Source organism: Scyliorhinus torazame, chromosome 8, assembly GCF_047496885.1.
Source record: "Scyliorhinus torazame isolate Kashiwa2021f chromosome 8, sScyTor2.1, whole genome shotgun sequence".
Classification (NCBI taxonomy): domain Eukaryota; kingdom Metazoa; phylum Chordata; class Chondrichthyes; order Carcharhiniformes; family Scyliorhinidae; genus Scyliorhinus; species Scyliorhinus torazame.
Window position 1 is genome coordinate 50475880 of NC_092714.1, and position 20103 is coordinate 50495982.

Genomic DNA, 20103 nt, shown 5'->3' on the forward strand with positions numbered 1-20103 from the left:
ATTTATAGCATTGGCTCCTGGAGGACTCAACTTGTGCGTCAACACCATTAAAAGGTCCCTAGAGGATGTAGCACATAAAAATAGAACTTGATCTGCAATGGTGAGTGCTCAATTTGGATCATATATGCTCTTCAAACTGCTTGACTCTACACACGGTCTCCATTTATGTACGTTTACACCTTTGTGAAACACCTTGGGAGGCTTTTGTACGTTCAAGTCACTACAGAGATGCAAGTTGCTTATTCCTTTTCAAAACATATGAAAAACATCAGATGCACATTAAACATTATACAAAGTTTAAACAGCTTTAGCACAAAGGCCAGTTTTCAGAAGTGCAAACTTCTCTCGTAGTTACAGGATATCACAAGCAATAATACGCTAAACCAGTGGTGAGCAACCTGCAGCGAGGGGGCCACATACATCCCATCAGGGTTCGGAGTGCGACCCACGAGACATTTTGTTGACTTGTTGCTCACGTGCAGAGTTGCCACCTTCCACTGGTTTTCATCCAAGTAGCTTTTTTCCTACTGGTATAACTAAAATGATGCACATGTAAAGACTGGGCATGTGAAGTGAGGCGCATGCTGATGGCACACAACATTGACGTTGAGAGCCGTATGCTCCCTCTGCATCCTATCAAGTGTAAATATTTATTTTGTTTTTACCACTTGAAGTTGATGGCAGTTCTATTAATATATGAATGATTAATTTATGAAATATTTGGCATGTATTAAATTTTACTCAAGGGTCAGTTCGTGAACATGCCCGAATTCAATCGGGTGGTCCACTGAGATGAAGAAGGGCCACTCATGCGGCCCACTCACTAGCCTGTGTTGACCATTACAGGGCTATACTCAACAATTTGATAATAGCAAGTTCATAAGTCAACCCGACAAGCCACATACAACGAATATACCGAAATACTATCCGATCCATTCAACCTCTTCTGAGGACATTTTGTATAAAATTATCAAGTAAAATATGTCAATGAATATTCCTCTTTGGCATACTCAGTAGCCCTACAAGCCTCCTGTCTTTGAGGACATGTGATCTGATAACAGACACACTCCCACTCTATACAGTTCCCATAACAGACTAGAAATTAAATGGTGGGTAAGCTCTCTCCATTAATTTTCAATCCTTGTCGGAAGATGCTGCAGCTCTAACTCAGCAGTTCTCCATTAAACGTGGCTAAGATATATGCAGAGCAGAACTAAAACCTGCATCAATTCTCACCATATGGCTGTCTGTGCTGAAAACCAACATGCTTCCAAGGCACATTTTTCAAAACTTGCACAGTACAAACATTAAATATTCAATGGTTCAAAAGCATTACGATTTGCAAACTTAACCACAAACACATGGGCGGCACTGTAGCAGTTTAGCACTGCTGCTTCACAACACCAGGGACCCAGCAAAAGCATGCTCGGCCCATAACCCAGAGGTCGATGGATCGAAAACTATTCTCTGCTAGTTATATTTTGGGTGGAACAGTAGCAGTGATTAGCATGCTGCTTCACAGTGCCAGGGTCCAAGTTCGATTCCTGGCTTGGGTCACTGTCTTTGCGAAGTCTGCACATTCTCCCAGTGTTTGCGGGGGTTTCCTCCGGGTGTTCCGGTTTCCTCCCACAAGTTCCGAAAGACGTGCCTGTTAAGTGAATTGGACATTCTGAATTCTCCCTGTGTAACTGAAAAGGCGTGGATTGTGGCGACTAGGGGATTTTCACAGTAATTTCATTGCAGTGTTAATGTAAACCTACTTGTGGCACTAATAAAGATTATTAATACTGTACTTAAAATCACAAGTGGGTTACTTTAATGCATCACACGTAGGCCTCTGCTGTAAGGGTCCTTCCTCTTTATTCCCTTATTTCCCCTTTCTTTTATTTTGCCATTATCATTTTGATCCACAAGACCATAAGACATAGATCAATTGACATGTGTCTTTAAGTCAAGCAGCAGAGAGGAGTGAGGAATTCAGAAGTTATGAAGAGAACACTGCTAGTTTGAACAGGAGATCTCAAACTTTTTGGCACCAGAGGGGAGAGAGAGAGATGGGAAGGGACCCAGTTTGGCTGTACTCTGTCCGTTAACAGGTGGTGGTTGGATCCTACCCCAGTGGGGGATCCCAGAGACCTCGGGGAGCAGTTGAGTCCTAGACACTCCTTTTCCTCCACATTTTCTCCAGGAAAGTTGTATAACCACTGTATTTCTGAAGCTGCAGAGAACTTGAATGAATTAAAATCTACAGGGAAACCATTACAGGCTGCAAACAAAGACAAGGACCAGTTCACTCTATCTCTCTCTAGAAAAGCTGCAACTTCCAAACCTGGTGACTGTAATTAGTGAGCTGCCAGGGACCATTTGGTGTTTTTCCAATAATTATTGGTTAATTCACTGTGTTGTTATTCCGGGTCAAGTGGAGTTGGAATTGACGAGCAATAACCCAGGGTGTTATAACACTGCCAAGACAAGGTTTAAATCTCACATCCATCTGACACCGCTAGAAATGCAGGTCCCTTTAACAGTAAACTAGGTCTTGCTTCAGAGTGAACTGAGCAGGTGAGGCTTATTGAAGCCTGCACCTAAAGAGCAGGGCTTTTCCCAGTAGGAGGTTGTTTCTGCACAGACAGAGGATTCAGAAAGGAAGAGTGGAAACTAGTATTTGTATTGAACTTTATACTACCATGATAAAACTGTCTTCTTCTGCCTAATTTGATAAATGAACATTCACCTATAAAACATATCAGCCTTTTATAAGGGAGGGGTTTATCAATCTTAGCCAACCAGTTAGGTGAGAAACATGGGACATACAAAATGGGTTATATTTTATTGTAAAAATGGTAGCTGTGTGAACGTCAGGAACTTGGCAGATGAACTTGACAGGGCGGCACGGTAGCACAGTGGGCACCACTGTTGCCTCACAGCGGCAGTTTCGATTCCCAGTTTGGGTCACGGTCTGTGTGGCGTCTGCACATTCTCCCCGTGTCTGCATGGGTTCCCTCCGGGTGCTACGGTTTCCTCCCACAAGTCCGAAAGATGTGCTGTTAGGTGATTTTGACATTCTGAATTCTCCCTCAGTATACCCGAACAGGCACTGTAGTGGCGCGATTAGGGGATTTTCACAGTAACTTTATTGCAGTGTTATCGTAAGCCTACTTGTGACAATAATAAAGATTATTTTTTTAAAGGCCTGTCCATTTCCATGTATGTACCCTTTTGCCGACCTGTTGATTACAACAAATGAAGTTCTGGGCATTGAAAATGAACAATAATGAATGAGGATCTCAGTTCTTCAAATTTTAAATATCATTGGAGATATTCATAATGTAAAATTGTAAAATGCTTTTCATAAAAAAATATTTCCTTCATCTCTTCTCTATCAAACCAATCTTGCGTGATCTTGCTTATTTCTCTCACTCCGTACCTGATTTGACAATGAATTCACCCACTAATTGACACATCTTGGCATTGCTAATTTCACAATTCTTTGACAGGATTAGCTACGGTAATAACATAATTGTTTGCCCCGTTCACTGCGTTCCCATATACCCTGCTTCCCCTCACTGCGTGGTTATCAGCTGGAACTTTCAGCAACCCGCGATACAAAATAAAAACCCAAATATGCAACGGAAAATCTAACTCCGACGTTGTTAGACGCCCTTCCCCAGCAAATAATGGACCAGTCATATCAATGCAAAGTATTAATGGTGGGAGGAGTGGGGGAAACACAGATATTAAGTAATATTGTATGCATATTCACTCAATTGTCTACATATTCATTCAAAGATATAAAATAAATAAATGTTTTTTAAAATAAATTTAGAGTACTCAATTCTTTTTTCCCCAATTAAGGGGCAATTTAGCATGGCCAATCCACCTACACTGCATATCTTTTGGGTTTGTAGGGGTGAGGCCCACGCAGACAGGGGGAGAATGTGCGAACTCCACACAGATATAACCCGGGGCCGGGATCGAACCTGGGTCCTCGGCGTCATGGGGCAGCAGTGCTAAGCACTGCGCCACACAAAATAAATCAGTGTCAATGGGTGTCTGTGCCTGCCAAGTAAAAAGATCAAAAATTAAGGCAACTAAGTTTCTAACCGTGTTTCTGCTTTGGGCACAATTAGCAGTCAGACTGAAAATGTGTTCAAATTGCACTAGTTTCCAGAAATTATTATTTTTTTTTGCTCAGGTTTCTGTTCAAATTCACGAAATGTAAAATCTGTCATGAACCAGGCAGGATTTTAGAACTCCATTGCATTAAAGAACATTCCTTGATGGGCGGCACGGTGGTCAGCACTGCTGCCTCACAGCGCCGAGGATCCGAGTTCAATCCCGGCCCACTGTCCATGTGGAGTTTGCATATTCTCCATGTGTCTGCGTGGGTCTCACCCCTACAAACCAAAGATGTGCAGGTTGGGTAGATGGGCCACGCCAAATTGCCCCTTAATTGGAAAAAATAAATATATATATTTTTAAAAAGAACACACCTCGATAGATTTTGTAGAACCCAACGGGAGAGGCGACAGGAATACACTGCGACTGGTTTACTGCGGTATACACAAAATCATGAAACCTACTGCTCCTCTCCCTGAAGAGCCACCCTCTCTGACCTGCACCTAGATCACGGTTTTCCCATCTTAAGGGGAAACCCCGCCCTCAATTACTAGGAGAGTTCATACCTAGTTATGGAAGGTGGAAATCGAATGAGCACAGTCCTTAGCCTCCATGGGGGTCATAACAGATTTAAAGAGCGGTAACCTGGTTAAGCTTTACTAATACAGCTGAAAATTGGTTTATTACGAAAAAAAGCATTTTAATCAGTGTTCAGTCCACCCCTTGCGAGTAACCTTTAAAAATACACAGAATCATTAATTACTTCCATTAATATACAGTCGTCAGTTTCTTAAAGCATTTTAAAGGTCTCTGCACCTAAAAAAAACAGCTTAATTCTAAGTACCTCCTTTCTAAGTACCTCCTTGAAGGCCTGCAAAAATAGACTCAATTAGCAAAATCCCACCAGATTAAGAATTCAATTTGGGGCGAGGGAGTTCTACGGTCAGATCTGGCGTCCAAAGCAATACCTTTTAAACTAAGGTCACGGAAACCTAATCGGCATTGGATATAATTTGCGCTTGAATTTCCTTGATAATTTATACCAGTTTGTCCACTTTTAGACCAATTACTTTTACAATTGGTAATTGCCACCAACGTGCTGCAGAAAAAATGAAAGCCAAGTCACTCAGTTACAATCATCAACTTCAATTATTCTTCATAACCCTCAAATCGAATATTAAGTAGGACTCTGATTTATAGTGAACACTGGCATCTTAACAGCACCGAGAAAGAATGCATTCTGTAATAACTTGTTGCCTTCATCAGGAAAGCAATAAACCATACAAGCAGAAGAGGAGTTAATAGTAAAGTTGAAGTTGCAGACCAAACATAAAGTTGAACTTTGTACCTTCAATGTCCCAGATCCATCCTGGCCAGCAGGTTGAGTTGACCCCCTACGTCTATCCATTTGGGGCAGCTACTATGTACAAGAACACAATTTTCAGAAATGTTTGAACAACAAGACAATTGCAAACATTGTTGTCAATATTTCTAAATGAAAAGAACACAAAAAATATAAATGGCCTTTTTATTTTACAACAACTAAGGCTTTAAAAAGGTAATTTCTCAAAAAGATTGCCCAGTATAAAATTAGCCTTTTGATAAATAAAGCATTAAATAATGTGCTAAATAGCACTAAGCACAGGCTTTCAACAAATTATTTCACCTAGATTCAACCAGTTCAGTGATATTTTCTAGAAGATCAATACCCAGCATCTATTACATATAAAACTGAAAAGGTTGTGAGCGATCAAAGAGGTCAATGGTGTGTATACTTAATTGAGGATTTAATAGAAATATAAAAATTTGGCATCTTGTATCTAGTTAGCAATCACAAAATCGTGGATTGATGAAATGGCTCGACAAAATTAATTATTTGTTTATATGCTCAGTCACTTCTTCAAAGGGGAGGTGCGGCACAGTGGCTAGCATTGCTGTCTGCGGCGCCGAGGACCCGGGTTCGAACCTGGCCCCGGGTCACTGCTTGTGTGGAGTTTGTACATTCTCCCAGTCTGCGTAGGTCCCACCCCCACAACCCAAAGATGTGCAGGTTAGGCGGATTGGCCAAGCTAAATTGCCCCTTAATTAGAAAAAAAACAATTGGGTACTCTAAATTTAAATTTTGAAATGTCTTCAAAGGGAATTGTGATCTGGACTGCAGTGCATGAGTGTGTGTGCAGAAAGATTCAATGGTGGCTTTCAATGGAAATTGCATAATTAAATGAAGTGAAAAGAATTGCAGGGCTACGGCAAAATGGCAGGGTGGGAGACTGGCTGAAAGGTTCTGACAGAGAGCTGGCATGGACACAACAGGCCCAATGGCCACCCTTCTGTGCAACCTTTCTAGGATCCTATTTTTTTGAAGTGTCACATTAGATAATTGCTTCAAAATCAAGACATGTGTGAATAAATAAAATGTAGCAGGAGTTATAATAATAATAATTGTCACAAGTAGGCTTCAATGAAGTTACTGTGAAAAGCCCCTAGTCGCCACATTCCGGCGCCTGTTCGGGGAGGCTGGTATGGGAATTGAACCTGCGCTGCTGCCTTGTTCTGCTGTACAAGCCAGCTGTTTAGCCCATTGTGCTAAACCAGTCCCTGCTACAGGGTTGTTTGAAGTAGAGAAATCAAACAGTGGCAATAAGTGGGATTGACAAGTTACTGTTGCCCCAGCGATGTGATGGGCCCTCGGCAGGTATCGGCAAATGTAGTTTTTAAGTAAGATAAATATGAAGTAGCCTGTTTTCCGAAAATAAATATTACCTAAAATAGCAAATATTCTGCAAATAAAGTGGGAGGACTGTGGATGAACAAATGTACAAAATATCAGCTTACAACAAAATCAGTTTATGCCACAGAAACTTCTAAAAGCATCTCCAGAGTCGATAGATAGGAAGTTAGTGAAGATTCACTCAAAGTGAAACTTGAAGCACTAGTTGCACTTGACGCACCTTGGTGATGGTAACAAAGATGAATCCAAAATCTATACCAATCTTATTGATGCAAAATGAACAATGATTCATTAATGAATGAACACTCCAATTATCAAACTATAAACAAAATAGAATGTGCATATATTTATATTTCCTATAATGTATCAATGGGGAACAACAATAAAAGTAGCAATCGGCACAAACATATTTTAAGTATGAGCAGTTGCTTCCTGAACATTTAAATTTTCTGTTTATGTCTATTGAGGGTATACAAAATCCCATGTGGATCTTCAGAATTGTTCTTACTTTCCCCCCACCCCAGAATGAAATTTCCTGCGTAATTACTATTGTAATAACCCTGCATCATTATTAAAATAGTACTTAATGCCCAGAAGTACTTTAGTATTTGATACTCAACCATAGGCACCCAAGAATCCCAATAGAATTGCTGAATGGGTGCCACAGGACGTTTGGAGAGCAGAATCTGGTTTTCCTGCACTAAATATTCAGGAATGGAGTTAAAAAAAAGTGATACATCCATCCCTTCTTAGTGGAAGCAGAAACAAATCAAGGTATACAAGATGTTAAAAGATATGGATAAAGTAGACGTGGAGCAGATGCTTCCTCTTGTGGGCATTCTAAAACAAGAGGTCACAATCTTAGAATAAGAGGTAGCAAATTTAAAACAGATTTGAGGAGAAACTACTTCTCACAAAGGGTTGTGAATCTGTGGAATTCGCTACCCCACAGTGCGGTGGATGCAGGGACAGTGAGTAAATTCAAGGAGGAGTTAGACAGATTTTTAATTGGTAATGGGTTGAAGGGTTATGGAGAACGGCAGGGCAGTGGAGTTGAGGCCAGGGTGGGATCAGCCAGGATCACATTGAAGATGTTGAGGCTCTGGAGACTAAATTGCCTACTCCTGATCCTAGGTCATGTGTTCTGGGGGGCTGATTTTGCAATCCAGCTCTTGGTCTGCAGCATGGTAGGTAGGTAACAGATGAGGAACATATCAGCCATGATAGAATGGTGGAGCAGACTCGATTTGCCAAATGGCCTAATTCTGCTCCTATATCTTATGAACTTATGATATGTGCTTCAATAAGGTACTATCTTAACTTTCCCTCCACACTCAAAAATGCATTTGTAGATGGATAAAAGACAAAATAAAAACACCATGGCCCTTGTGTCCACCAGATTCAAAATTAAGAAATGTATTCACCCGTACAGTATATTCTAGAAATCAATGCACCCAGAGTTCATTCCCAGCTCAGGCAATAACCATAATGGCAGCAACTTTGTAGCCTACATATCACTTAGATAGCTAAGCCTGACGTTATATCCTTTCCATCACAGAGATCACCTACTCCTGTCTCTAACACTGCCGATCTCAGCCCCAATACAGCTCATTCGATTCAGGTTTTTGTCACCTCCAGATTTATTTCAATGTAAACTTCTATTCACCGCTCTCCATAAACATCAGCTCAACTAAAACCCCGTTTCCTGCATCCTACTGAACAAACGTTCCCATTACATAGTCTAACCTTCGCTGAGCCACCTGGTTTTCCAATATTTCAAATTAGAAATTCTCACCTTCATATCAGACTGTTTGTCTGACATACAGCAGTGGAAGAGCTGAAGTTTCCTTCAACTCAGTGTCAGTTGTGGCTCAGCTGGTAGCACAATTGCCTCCCAGTCAGAAGCATGTGACTCCATGATTTCAGCACAATAATCAAGGCTGACACTCCAAAGCTGCACAACGGTAGTGTTGCACTGTTGATAGTGCCATTTTCCTGGGAATCCTGAGAGTACCTGCATCAGATTGCCAGAGTCGGGAAAAATGTCCCCAATTAAGGGCCCAATAGACAATAAACCAAAGGTACTCTCGGCCTTAGGTGGATGAAAATAGCCCACAGCACTATTTTGAAAAACATCAGGGTGTCATGACCATCATTTATCCCTCAATCAACATAACAGAAAAGAGACTATTTGGTCATTATCATACTGCCATTTATGGCAGCTTGCTGTGTGTTATTTGGCTGCTACATTTCCAACTAGTGCCTATACTTCAAAAATATTTCACTGTAATTTGGGATGCCTTGGGGTCAAGAAAGAAGATATTAAAATGCAAGCAATTCTTTTATTTGAATATTGAGAGTTAATCCATTGTTTTTGGTCCTCATTACAAACCCCATCCCTTTCTCAGGCAACTGTCCAGGCTAAACCGAATTGCTTGAAACCCTGGTGTCAACTTTTGACACCAATATGAGATTCTGGCCATATTCACAGCAACGAAACAGCCTATTTCCACCTATTTAACATTCCCTAACTCTGTTCCTGTCTCAGCTCATCATCTGCTAAAACTCATCTACACTTTTGTCCCCTCTAGATTTGACTGTTCCAATGCACAACTGGTCAGGATTACATTTTGCACCATCCATTAACCTAGGCTCACCCAAGCACTGTAATACAAGGGAAATAATGCTGACGCCTCTAGTACCAAAACATCTCATCTGCAAATGGCAACACCATGGCAAAAAAATAAACGAGATTGCCCTTTTCAAAACCATGAACCTCTTCCTGGTCTGATAGGGTGATTTTCAAAGCACCAGCACAATTTAATATATAAACAAGCTATTACACTGCACTTTTGAGAAGAGCATTGCTATAAATAATTAGGAATTCAAAAATTCCACTCTCCACACAGCCTCAAAGCATGAACAGTAATTATTTTAAAACTGAAGGTTGCCAGAGAGGTGGGCATGGATTATGTACCATTATATTTGCTTGTCACAAACAAACACAGCCTGCCAGACTGTGGAAGGACCATAGGCTGCATCGCACCCCAAAGTACTGAGCTGGAAAATACACCTGAAAAATGCTAAACATTTAACAACTATTGCCTAAAATTCTATCTTTGTACAAAAGTATTACATTTATTTTTAAATATTATTTTGAGAATCCAATTACTGTTACAATGGAAAATACTGTGAAACTGAAGATGCTTTAGTCAACTCACCCTAATTCCAAAACAATATCGCCTCAAAACAATGGTATCAAAAAGGTATCAAGTTGCACATTCAAAACTAAATAACATAAACCAGTTCATAGAATATTAACTTTTAATTTTCATGAACAATTTTATTCATTTGTCAAGAATTCACTTTCATGTATAGGTGACTTTTCTCTTATTGGTCACCCCTGTGACCAAAGTGTCACTGAATTGTCCTGGGCTTTTTGGGGGGAGGGAGCAGACTCGATGGGCTGAGTGGCCTAATTAAGTTCCTATGTCTTATGATCTTAATTGAGGACAGTTTTACTGCTGCTGGCAGTCTTATTCATCCGCTGGCAGTCTTATTCATCCACTGTCCCATGCAGTTTGGATCTTGGGAGTGTCAGGAAAACTGGCCCCAATTAAGGGCCCAATCCAGGATGTTAATTAGGCTCATTAATGAACCAAAGGACATCAACTGTCCCGAGACCAAGGCAATTTACTGCTGGCTTGGGGATTAAATGGGAGCCACATGTATCTCCTGTACCTCCCGAAGGCTACACACCCACCCTGTTGGGTTTGCCAGCAGCTCCCTCAGTGCCTAATCAAGGAACTCAACATTGGAGAGGCCTGGGGTGCACTGAAAGCCTCTCCAAAGCCCTTGCTTTTGATCCCCTTCAAATCAACTTTGGACTCAAATCCTTTGATGATCTTGGGCCCAGGGTGCTGATGGCTAATCAGAATCCTGCAGCTCTCGGCAGGCATCCCCCCCCCCCTTCCGCACCCGCCTGTAGGTAGTGGCCAATTAAGTCCCTCATGGGCACTTAATCCCATCTAGCCACACCCGTAGAAGTTTCAGGGGTTCTCCAATGGCTCTCCAATCGTGGGCAAGTCAAGTCTATTGAAGCCCGCCCAATGTTTCAGGTCGATGATAAATTAACTTTGTTTCTCTGCACAGCTGCTGCATGACCTGTGCTGTGGGGCAGCACGGTAGCATTGAGGATAGCACAATTGCTTCACAGCTCCAGGATCCCAGGTTCGATTCTGGCTTGGGTCACTGTCTGTGCGGAGTCTGCACATTCTCCCAGTGTGTGCGTGGGTTTCCTCCGGGTGTTCCGGTTTCCTCCCACAGTCCAAAGATGTGCAGGTTAGGTGGATTGGCCATGATAAATTGCCCTTAGTGTCGGGTGGGGTTACTGGGTTATGGGGATAGGGTGGAGTTGTTGACCTTGGGTAGGGTGCTCTTTCCAAGAGCCGGTGCAGACTCGATGGGCCGAATGGCCTCTTTCTGCACTGTAAATTCTATGAATCTATGATGACCTGCTTTGCATTTCCTGCATTTTATTTTAGATTTCCAGCATTTGCAGAACTTTTCTTTTGTACAAGTATATGTGATGTTTATTATTTTTCTGCTCACCCTTTAAATCAATACCATGTCTTTCTGATCCCAACTTAAATATTAACAACTTTTCAGGAACTTTGCACCGGCTTCGAATCATCACATTAAATTTTTGTAGCGCTTCAATAATAATCGTTATTAGTGTCAAAAGTAGGCTTTCGTCAACACTGCAATGAAGTTACCGTGAAAATCCCCTAGTTGCCACACTCCAGCGCCTGTTCAGGTACACAGTGAGAATTCAGAATGTCCAATTCACCTAACAAGCACGTCTTTCGGGACTTGTGGGAGGAAACTGGAGCACCCGGAAGAAACCCACGCAGACACAGGGCGAACGTGCAGACTCCGCACAGATAGTGACCCAAGCCGGGAATCGAACCTTGGTCCCTGGCACTGCGAAGCAACAGTGCTAACCACTGTGCTACCGTGCCGCCCGATATAATTTCACCTTGTTCGGGCGAGTGGTGTTACATAGACATTGATACTTACAGTGCAGAAGGAGGCCATTTGGCCCATCGAGTCTGCACCGACCTTTTTAAGCCCTCACTTCCACCCTATCCCCATAACCCAACAACCCCTCCTCACCTTTTTGGACACTGAAGGCAATTTAGCATAGCCAATCCACCTAACCTCCACGTCTTTGGACTGTGGGAGGAAACCGGAGCACACGAAGGAAACCCACGCAGACACGGGGAGAACATGCAGACTCAGCACAGAGTGACCCAGCGGGGAATCAAATCTGGGATCCTGGCGCTGTGTAGCCACGTGTGCTACCCCTTATGAAACAACATATCATCTAACTCACTGTCAGCAATGCCACAGGCAAGACGATGTTGCAGCAAATAATATTTCAGGTCAAATTCCAATCTAGTGTGCACCTCCAGAATTTTTGAACAAGGCAACCCAATTAAAATTAAAGGACTACGATTTCTAGGTATATTTGTTCACCCAATGCAAAACTAAGAAATCACATCAAAAGACAATTTTGATTGTGTATTTCCTACCTCTTGGTGGGGGTTTTTTTGTTTTGCATGATCCAAGTGAATGGAAAACAGTCGAACATAAGTTGCAGGTTTGTTTTGGGGGTCTCTAAACTCTAATGGTGGGTTGTATGTCACACCTTTGCTAAGCAAGGCTGATTCCCCCACCCTGCCGGAGGAGGATTTACATTCGTACAGTCAGATCTCCCAGCAGCAAAAACAAAACAAAACAAGGTGCAGTCGACTCGCTTCAACGCCTAAACCAAATTGCAAACACCCAAAATAATGTGTTTTAAAACAACCAGGGAGGAGATCAGCACTCACCTGAAGAGCGGGGTTTCCAGGGAAATCTGTGACTTGGACGGGGGAAATTATTGGGGTTTTTTTTAAAAAGGTAAAACACAAACAAATAAGCGGGAGGAGAGGGGGGTGGCGAGGGGCCCCCCCTGGGGCTCGCAGCTTTCAATCCGTCAGCTGGCAGGAAACTCGGTAACGGTCACATCAACACAGGCCGCGGGCGCCCACCGCTCGGGCCGGGCGCGGAGACAGGCCTGGCCGAGCTAGGCCAGGACCAGCCACCTCTCTGCGCCCCCCCCCTCCGCGGCCTGACAGAGCCAAGGACTTGGCTTGCCCGATTCTTCTCTAATAAGAAGGGACGACCAGGTAGAGCCCCCACCCCCTCCGGAGGCCTCTCTGTTTCCGCCTCCTCTCCCCAGGGCAGGAAGGAAAGAATCTTCATGGCAACGGAAGGGGAGGAGCAACGGGGCTTCTTTAAAAAGAACTTTCCGGGTCTCGGAGGCCGCGAAAAGTCGTGGAGCGAGATCGAGTTTAAAAAACACAAACGCAGCTTCCTCCTCACTCCGGGGGGGGGGGGGGGGGGGGGGAGGGATAGGGCAGAGGGCCCGGAGTGCAGGCCGCAGCGCCGGGCCTGTGTCTATCCGCCATACTCCGGCCTGGCGCAGGTCTCCAATTGGGAAATCAGACACGATTCATTCGCCGTGCGGGGAAACTCGGTGAAGGAGTCGGGAAGCGGTTCCCCGTACGCGGGCTTGGCGGTTTTCGGACAGTGCTCCTGCCGTGGCGCGGACACGGATTCTCAAAGGGCACTTACTTGTTACACAGCCACACCTCCGGCTGTTCGAGAAGCTGTAGCTCACGGGATAAAAAGGAGTCGCAGCAACGTGGATGTGGCTGAATAATAAGTAGCAGAGAGTAATGGTCAATGGATATTTTTCGGGCTGGAGGAAGGTTTGTAGTGGGGATCCCCGGGTCAGTATTGGGGTCCTTGCTTTTCCTGAATAACTTGAAGTATAAACTGTGAAGAGGACAGTGTAAACGTCAAAAGTACATAAACAGGTTGGTGCAATGGGCAGGTAGGTGGCAGGTGAAGTTCAGCGTGGAGAAGTGTGAGGTGATGCATTTTAGTAAGAAGAACATGGTAGGGGGTAAAATTCTGATGATGCAGGAGCAGAGGCTCCTGGGTGTACATGTCCATAAATCAGCTAAGGTGGCAGGATAGAAAGCAGTTAATAAAGCACATAGCATTCTGGCTTTCATTAATAGGGACACCGAGTACAAGAACTTACACAAGAACTAGTTAGACCTCTGATGGCGTATTGTGTACAGTTCTGAACATCACAAATGCATTGGTGGGGGTGCAGGAGATGCTATAATAAAAACTTGTAAGAAACTTATGAGAATAAATTAGAACAGTTCTTGGAGAGAAGGAGACAAAAAGAAATTTGATAAGAGATGTTCAAAATCATGATGGGCTCAGAGTCGATATAGATAAGCTGTTCCGGTTTATAAAACCATGATTTTAAGTGATTTGCAAGAGAATGCAATGAGAGAACAAAAAAACTTCACAGTGAGTGGTTTGGGTCTCGAATTCTCAGTCTGGAAAGGTGGTGGAGGCAGGTTCAATCAAAGCTTTCAAGAGGGCAGTAGATGGAATAGAAACATGCTCAAGGGTACAGGGAGAATTCAAGGGAATGGCACCAAGTCATGGTCATTTGGAGAATCCATGCAGACATGACGGACCAAATTACCTCTTTCTGCACCATAAACATTCTGTGAAAAGATGACTCTGGGCATATAAAAGGGTTCAAAAAGGCATGCAACTAGCAAGATTGTGCAAACAGTGTACCTTGGCTGGTGTTGTTTTATCATTTTACCTTGTCATACTGGTGATGTTGCCAGGGGATTGTGAAAGATAGGGTGCAATAGTTCATATTGTCCAAATACCAAAAACTGAACATTTATTTAAAGGTCTTCAGATACCCAGCAAAACAAAAAAAGAAAGGATTCTTTTGAGCCTAACTTTACACAGAATACATCCCTACTTAAATCTTTCCCAGGGAAACTCAACATAGTACAGGTTCTCATACAAGCCAAAGTTCAGTCCAAATCAGGGTTTTCATCAAGTCTAAGGTCAGCAGGATACCAGTACCTTCCTTGTATTCACCAAGCAGGGCTTGGTGCTCTGCTTATGTAGTCTAGTAAGGCTACACAGCTGATCCCCATTGCACTGATTCTTGAGAAGGCATATGACTTCCAGGTTGACTTCCTGTAGCCATCTTGGTGGGGAAACTGTCAAGTAACTGAAGAACCTCATGAGAAAAGTACTGAGTTCCAGCACACAGCCTCTGGTGGTACCACATACTACGTGGTGCAAGATGGCTAGCAAACATTCATGAATGTCGAGGTGCAACTGCTTCCAAAAGGAAGTCACTTTGGAACAGAAATTAGAACTGCCATGATGCGATGGCGTTTAAAAGGCGGCAACCATAATGAGTTAACTTGAGCTGTTAATGATGATGTGCACCATCAAGAAAAATAAAGATTAGGATAAAGACTAATCTGGCCAGACAAAACAGCATACCTCACCCCCAGTCAATTAAAATCAACAGTGAGATCCTGGAAAATGTAAAGCATTTTCCATAGCTTGGGAAATTTGTCTTGACAAAGGCAGACATAAATGACAAATTCATCATCGGGGGAGGTGGTGGAAGCAGAGACGATAGTGACGTTTAAGGGGCATCTTTACAAATACATGAATAGGATGGGAATAGAGGGATACGGACCCCGGAAATGGAGAAGATTTTAGTTTAGACGGGCAGCATGGTCGGCGCAGGATTGGAGGGCCGAAAGGCCTGTTCCTGTGCTGTACTTTTTTGTTCTTTGTTCTTTGGGTCCTACGTGCCAGCTCAGCCTTTGGCCAAATGAGGAAAAGAGTATTTGAGGACAGGATCTCAAACCCGAAACTAAGATCATCAAGTAGCAGTTATCCCAGTGCTCATATATGCTTCAGAGATTTGGACAACCTGCAGCAGACACCTCTAAGCACTGGAGAAATAACACCAGTGGCTCCTTCACATGATCCTCCAAATCTGGTGGCAAGGAAAGTAATTCAACAGTAGCAACCTCTCCGAAGTGGGCATCAAGGTGCTAATCACTCAAAACTAGCTCCGCTGAGTGATACATGTCATTCAAATGCCTGACACCAACCCCCTGCAGCAACTGCTCGACCCAGAACACAGCCATGGCAGGAGACTCCCAAGCCGATAGCAGAAATACTTTGGGGATGTTCTCAAAGCATCCCTGAAAAGATCAAACATGCCTGTCAACTTATGGGAGCACTTGGCTTGTGACTAACCAAAATGGAAAATGTTTATTCAAGAAGGCACTGAATACACAGAACATACAAATTGAAAGCAGGAATAGGCCACTCAACCCCTTGTGCCTGCTCTGTCATTCAATAATATCATGGCTGATCTGATTGTAACTTCAAACCCATATTCCTGCCTACCCCAGATAACCTTGCACCCCCCCCCCACCTTATTAATGAAGAATCTATCTAGCTCTGCCTTAAAAATATTCAAAGATTCTGCTTCCACTGCCGTTTGAGGAAGAGAGATCCAGACACTCACGACCCTCAGGGAAAGAATTTCTCATCCCCGTGAAATGAGCGATTCTTTATTTGTAAACAATGACCCCTAGTTCTACTTTCTCCAACAACAGGAAACATCCTCTCCACATACAACCTGTCAATACCCCTCAGGACCTTAAAGGTTAAGAAGGAATTCTTCAAATGCAAAGTCGAGGCCTTGAAGTGAGTGCAAGAGCCTCCAAATAACTAATCTGCCCAATCCTTCAGGCACCATCTGCCCCATGGGTTGCCAAGTCTGCAGACTATGCTTTGGACTTACATAGAAAAATACAGCACAGAACAGGTCCTTCGGCCCACGATGCTGTGCCAAATCTTTGTCCTAGATTAATCATAGATTATCATTGAATTTACAGTGCAGAAGGAGGCCATTCGGCCCATTGAGTCTGCACCGGCTCTTGGAAAGAACACCCTACCCAAAGTCAACACCTCCACCCAACACTAAGGGCAATTTTGGACACAAGGCAATTTATCATGGCCAATCCACCTAACCTGCACATCTTTGGACTGTGGGAGAAAACCGGAGGAAACCCACACAGACACAGCGAGGACGTGCAGACTCCGCACAGACAGTGACCCAAGCCGGAATCGAACCTGATACCCTGGAGCTGTGAAACAATTGTGCTATCCACAATGCTGTCGTGCTGCCCTTAAGAACAAATAAATCTACACTATATCATTTTACCATAATCCATGTACCTATCCAATAGCTGCTTGAAGGTCCCTAATGTTTCCGACTCAACTACTTCCACAGGCAGTGCATTCCATGCCCCCACTACTCTCTGGGTAAAGAACCTACCTCTGACATCCCCCCTATATCTTCCACCATTCACCTTAAATTTATGTCCCCTTGTAATGGTTTGTTCCACCCGGGGGCAACGTCTCTGACTGTCTACTCTATTCCCTGATCATCTTATAAACCTCTATCAAGTCGCCCCTCATCCTTCTCCGTTCTAATGAGAAAAGGCCTAGCACCCTCAACCTTTCCTCGTAAGACCTACTCTCCATTCCAGGCAACATCCTGGTAAATCTCCTTTGCACCTTTTCCAAAGCTTCCACATCGTTCCTAAAATGAGGCGACCAGAACTGTACACAGTACTCCAAATGTAGCCTTACCAAAGTTTTGTACAGCTGCATCATCACCTCACGGCTCTTAAATTCAATCCCTCTGTTAATGAATGCTAGCCATCTCAAATCCCATTGAACCAGTACAGAAGCAAGTCATCCTTAATCCCAAAAAAACACCCAAGGAAGGGTGGCTAAAATGCACTCATCTAAGTGCAATAAAGTATACCCAAACTGTGTGCAGCATGTTAGAAAACATGGAGTGATTATGGAATGTGTGGATCAGGGACCGGAACCAAAGGACTATGCCTGCTTACATGCTGAATACCCAAGAAAAAGTTTGTTTAGCAACCTGGAGCAGCAAAAAGGGGGGCCTTCAATAGCATAAAACTTGTAAGCTGTGTTTGGATTGATAGATTCAAGAGATATATAGCCTAATGCAACAAAGAGTGAGTAGTGAAGATGTGAGTGCAGGCGACGTGGCGACCAGTAATTACTGTGCTGAGTTGAAGGCCAACATTGATGAGGAAACCTACACATCACAGAATATCTTTCATATGGATGAGACAGGCTTTTTGGAAGAGAATGACCAGCAGGACATTTGTTTCAACTGAAGAGAAAACTGCACCAGGATTCAAGCCAGCTTGTTAGCCAGCTGCATTTTCACAGGGTGGCAGTGCAGAAGGTGACTTCAAGATTTAGCCTCTGTTCGTGGGCTACTCAGAAAATCCACAAGCAAAGAAGGGTTACAGCAAAAGACACCAAGATAACATTGTGAAGGTGCTGGAGTCCCATAGTGAAGCACTGACCAACAAGGAGCTGATGCAGTTTGAGCAGAAGCTAGCTATATCAGGCAAAGATGAAGAACAGGAGGAAGCACCTCATAGCAAACAATTAACATTGAAACATGTTGGAGACTTTCAAGTTCATTGAAGGAGGTCTCAAACTTTCAAAGATAATGTTCCCTCATCAGAAGAAGTTTAAAAGTCAGGGAAGAGAATAAAAGTGTCATCAGCTATCTATGAGTTATACCAAGAAAAGCAAAAGTATAAGGTGCAACAATATATTCAAATATTCTTCAAACCTGCAATTCACCACATTGTTCAAGATATACAGGTACAAAAAAGTGAGGTAGAAGAAAATCCACTTCACGAATGGGGAGTGTTTTTGTGAATTATGCATTTTGTGGATTGTGTTTTGTTTATTCTTGACTAAATAAAATGTATTTCATGTTTAGGTTACATATTGGAGTCAAAATCTTGGGTTGGGAGCCTATATCGTGATAGTGAATACATTTATGGGAACGCTTGTTCTGATACAAGTAATTTTGATTTCAGTAATTGTTTCCAGGAATGTATCCGCTACTTAAAATGGGGTGTTCCTGTACTGCACATTACATTTTCCTGCCCCTATTCACCTAGCCCCAGCAACATATACTATTCCTTTCTCCCTCGTGTACTTGCCTAACTTCCTTCCTCTGTGCTGTTTACCTCAGCTACTATTTGTGGCAGCATACTAACCTCTCTCTGGGTAAAGAAGTCGCTCCTGACTTTCCAATTAGATTTATCAATGACTCTCTCTTACTTATGGCCTCGAGTTCTTTTTTTTTAAATTTCGAGTACCCAATTCTTTTTTTTTCCCAATTAAGGGGCAATTTGGCAAGGTAATTCACCTACCCTGCACAGACAGGGGGAGAATGCGCAATGTCCACGTGGACACTGACCCGAGGCTGGGATCAAACCCGGGTCCTCAGCGCCGTGAGGCAACAGTGCAAACCACTGTGCCACCGTGCTACACCTTGTCTCGAGTTCTGCTTTCGACCATTTTCTTCACGTCTCCTGACAATCCTATTCACTATCTTATTGACACAAATTTCACTTTGTTGTCTGCAAAGCACTTTGGGCTGTATTAATGTGAGTCTTTCTTTTTTTTCTCTTAAAGACCTCTACCAGGTCATCCTCTTGACTTCTTTTTTTAAAAAGCATATAGCCCAAGATGTTCATTCTTTCCAGGGTATGCTGCCGAGAAAATAATATATCATAATCAAACATAATTCTCCATGGCTAAATCAGCTGTCAATACCAGAAAGATGGTCATTTTAAGAAAAGGCAGACATCAGCCATAAAGAGAACCTTTAAAAAATCAGCACCATCAATTGGAATGAGAAAAAGCTGATAGTGTTTTTTTTCCATTTGATGAATTACTAAGAAGATAATCAAAGAGAAAACACAACTAGATACTGCAGTACAATACAGGACGAGACCAGGTTGAGGCCAAGCAGTATGGGACCTGCGGGAGTGCCGAGGGGCAGCAAGAGCACCAGGTCCCGACCTGGGCATGGCCAAGCAGCGCGGGGCCTAGCTCTGTAGAAGATTATTTAGATCCTTCTATTTGGAAAGAGCAGGGAGATTTCACTAAAGAGGACGGAAAGAGAGGAGAGGCGAGACTTCAATAAAGAGCGCAGAGTGGGGCGGCATGGTTAGCACTGGTGCCTCCACAATGCCAAAGATCCCTGTTTGATCCGGGTCACTGTCTGTGTGGGGTTTCGCACATTCTCCCAGTGTCTGCATGGGTCTCACCCCACAACCCAAAGATATGCAGGGTATGTGGATTGGCCATACTAAATTGCCCCTTAAATTGGAAAAAAAACATTTTTCAAAAAGCAGAGAAGA

At 43.2% G+C, this 20103-nt stretch overlaps 1 protein-coding gene across 4 annotated transcripts in view; it reads right to left on the minus strand.

Moving 5' to 3' along the window:
- LOC140427831 (sentrin-specific protease 7-like) overlaps positions 1-13704 on the minus strand; it is a 96473-nt gene extending 82769 nt beyond the window's left edge. The window contains exons 1-2 of one of the 4 annotated variants that reach the window (XM_072513578.1): positions 13532-13704; positions 5468-5539 (exon numbers count right to left, since the gene is read on the minus strand). In XM_072513578.1, the coding sequence (XP_072369679.1) occupies positions 5468-5527 (60 nt within the window). In that variant the 5' untranslated portion in view covers positions 5528-5539; positions 13532-13704. Of the gene's footprint in view, positions 1-5467; positions 5540-12744; positions 13120-13531 lie in introns of those variants that run through there. The other 3 variants (XM_072513577.1, XM_072513576.1, XM_072513579.1) reach the window with 3 other exon arrangements.
- Between the last annotated feature and the right edge of the window lie 6399 nt (positions 13705-20103).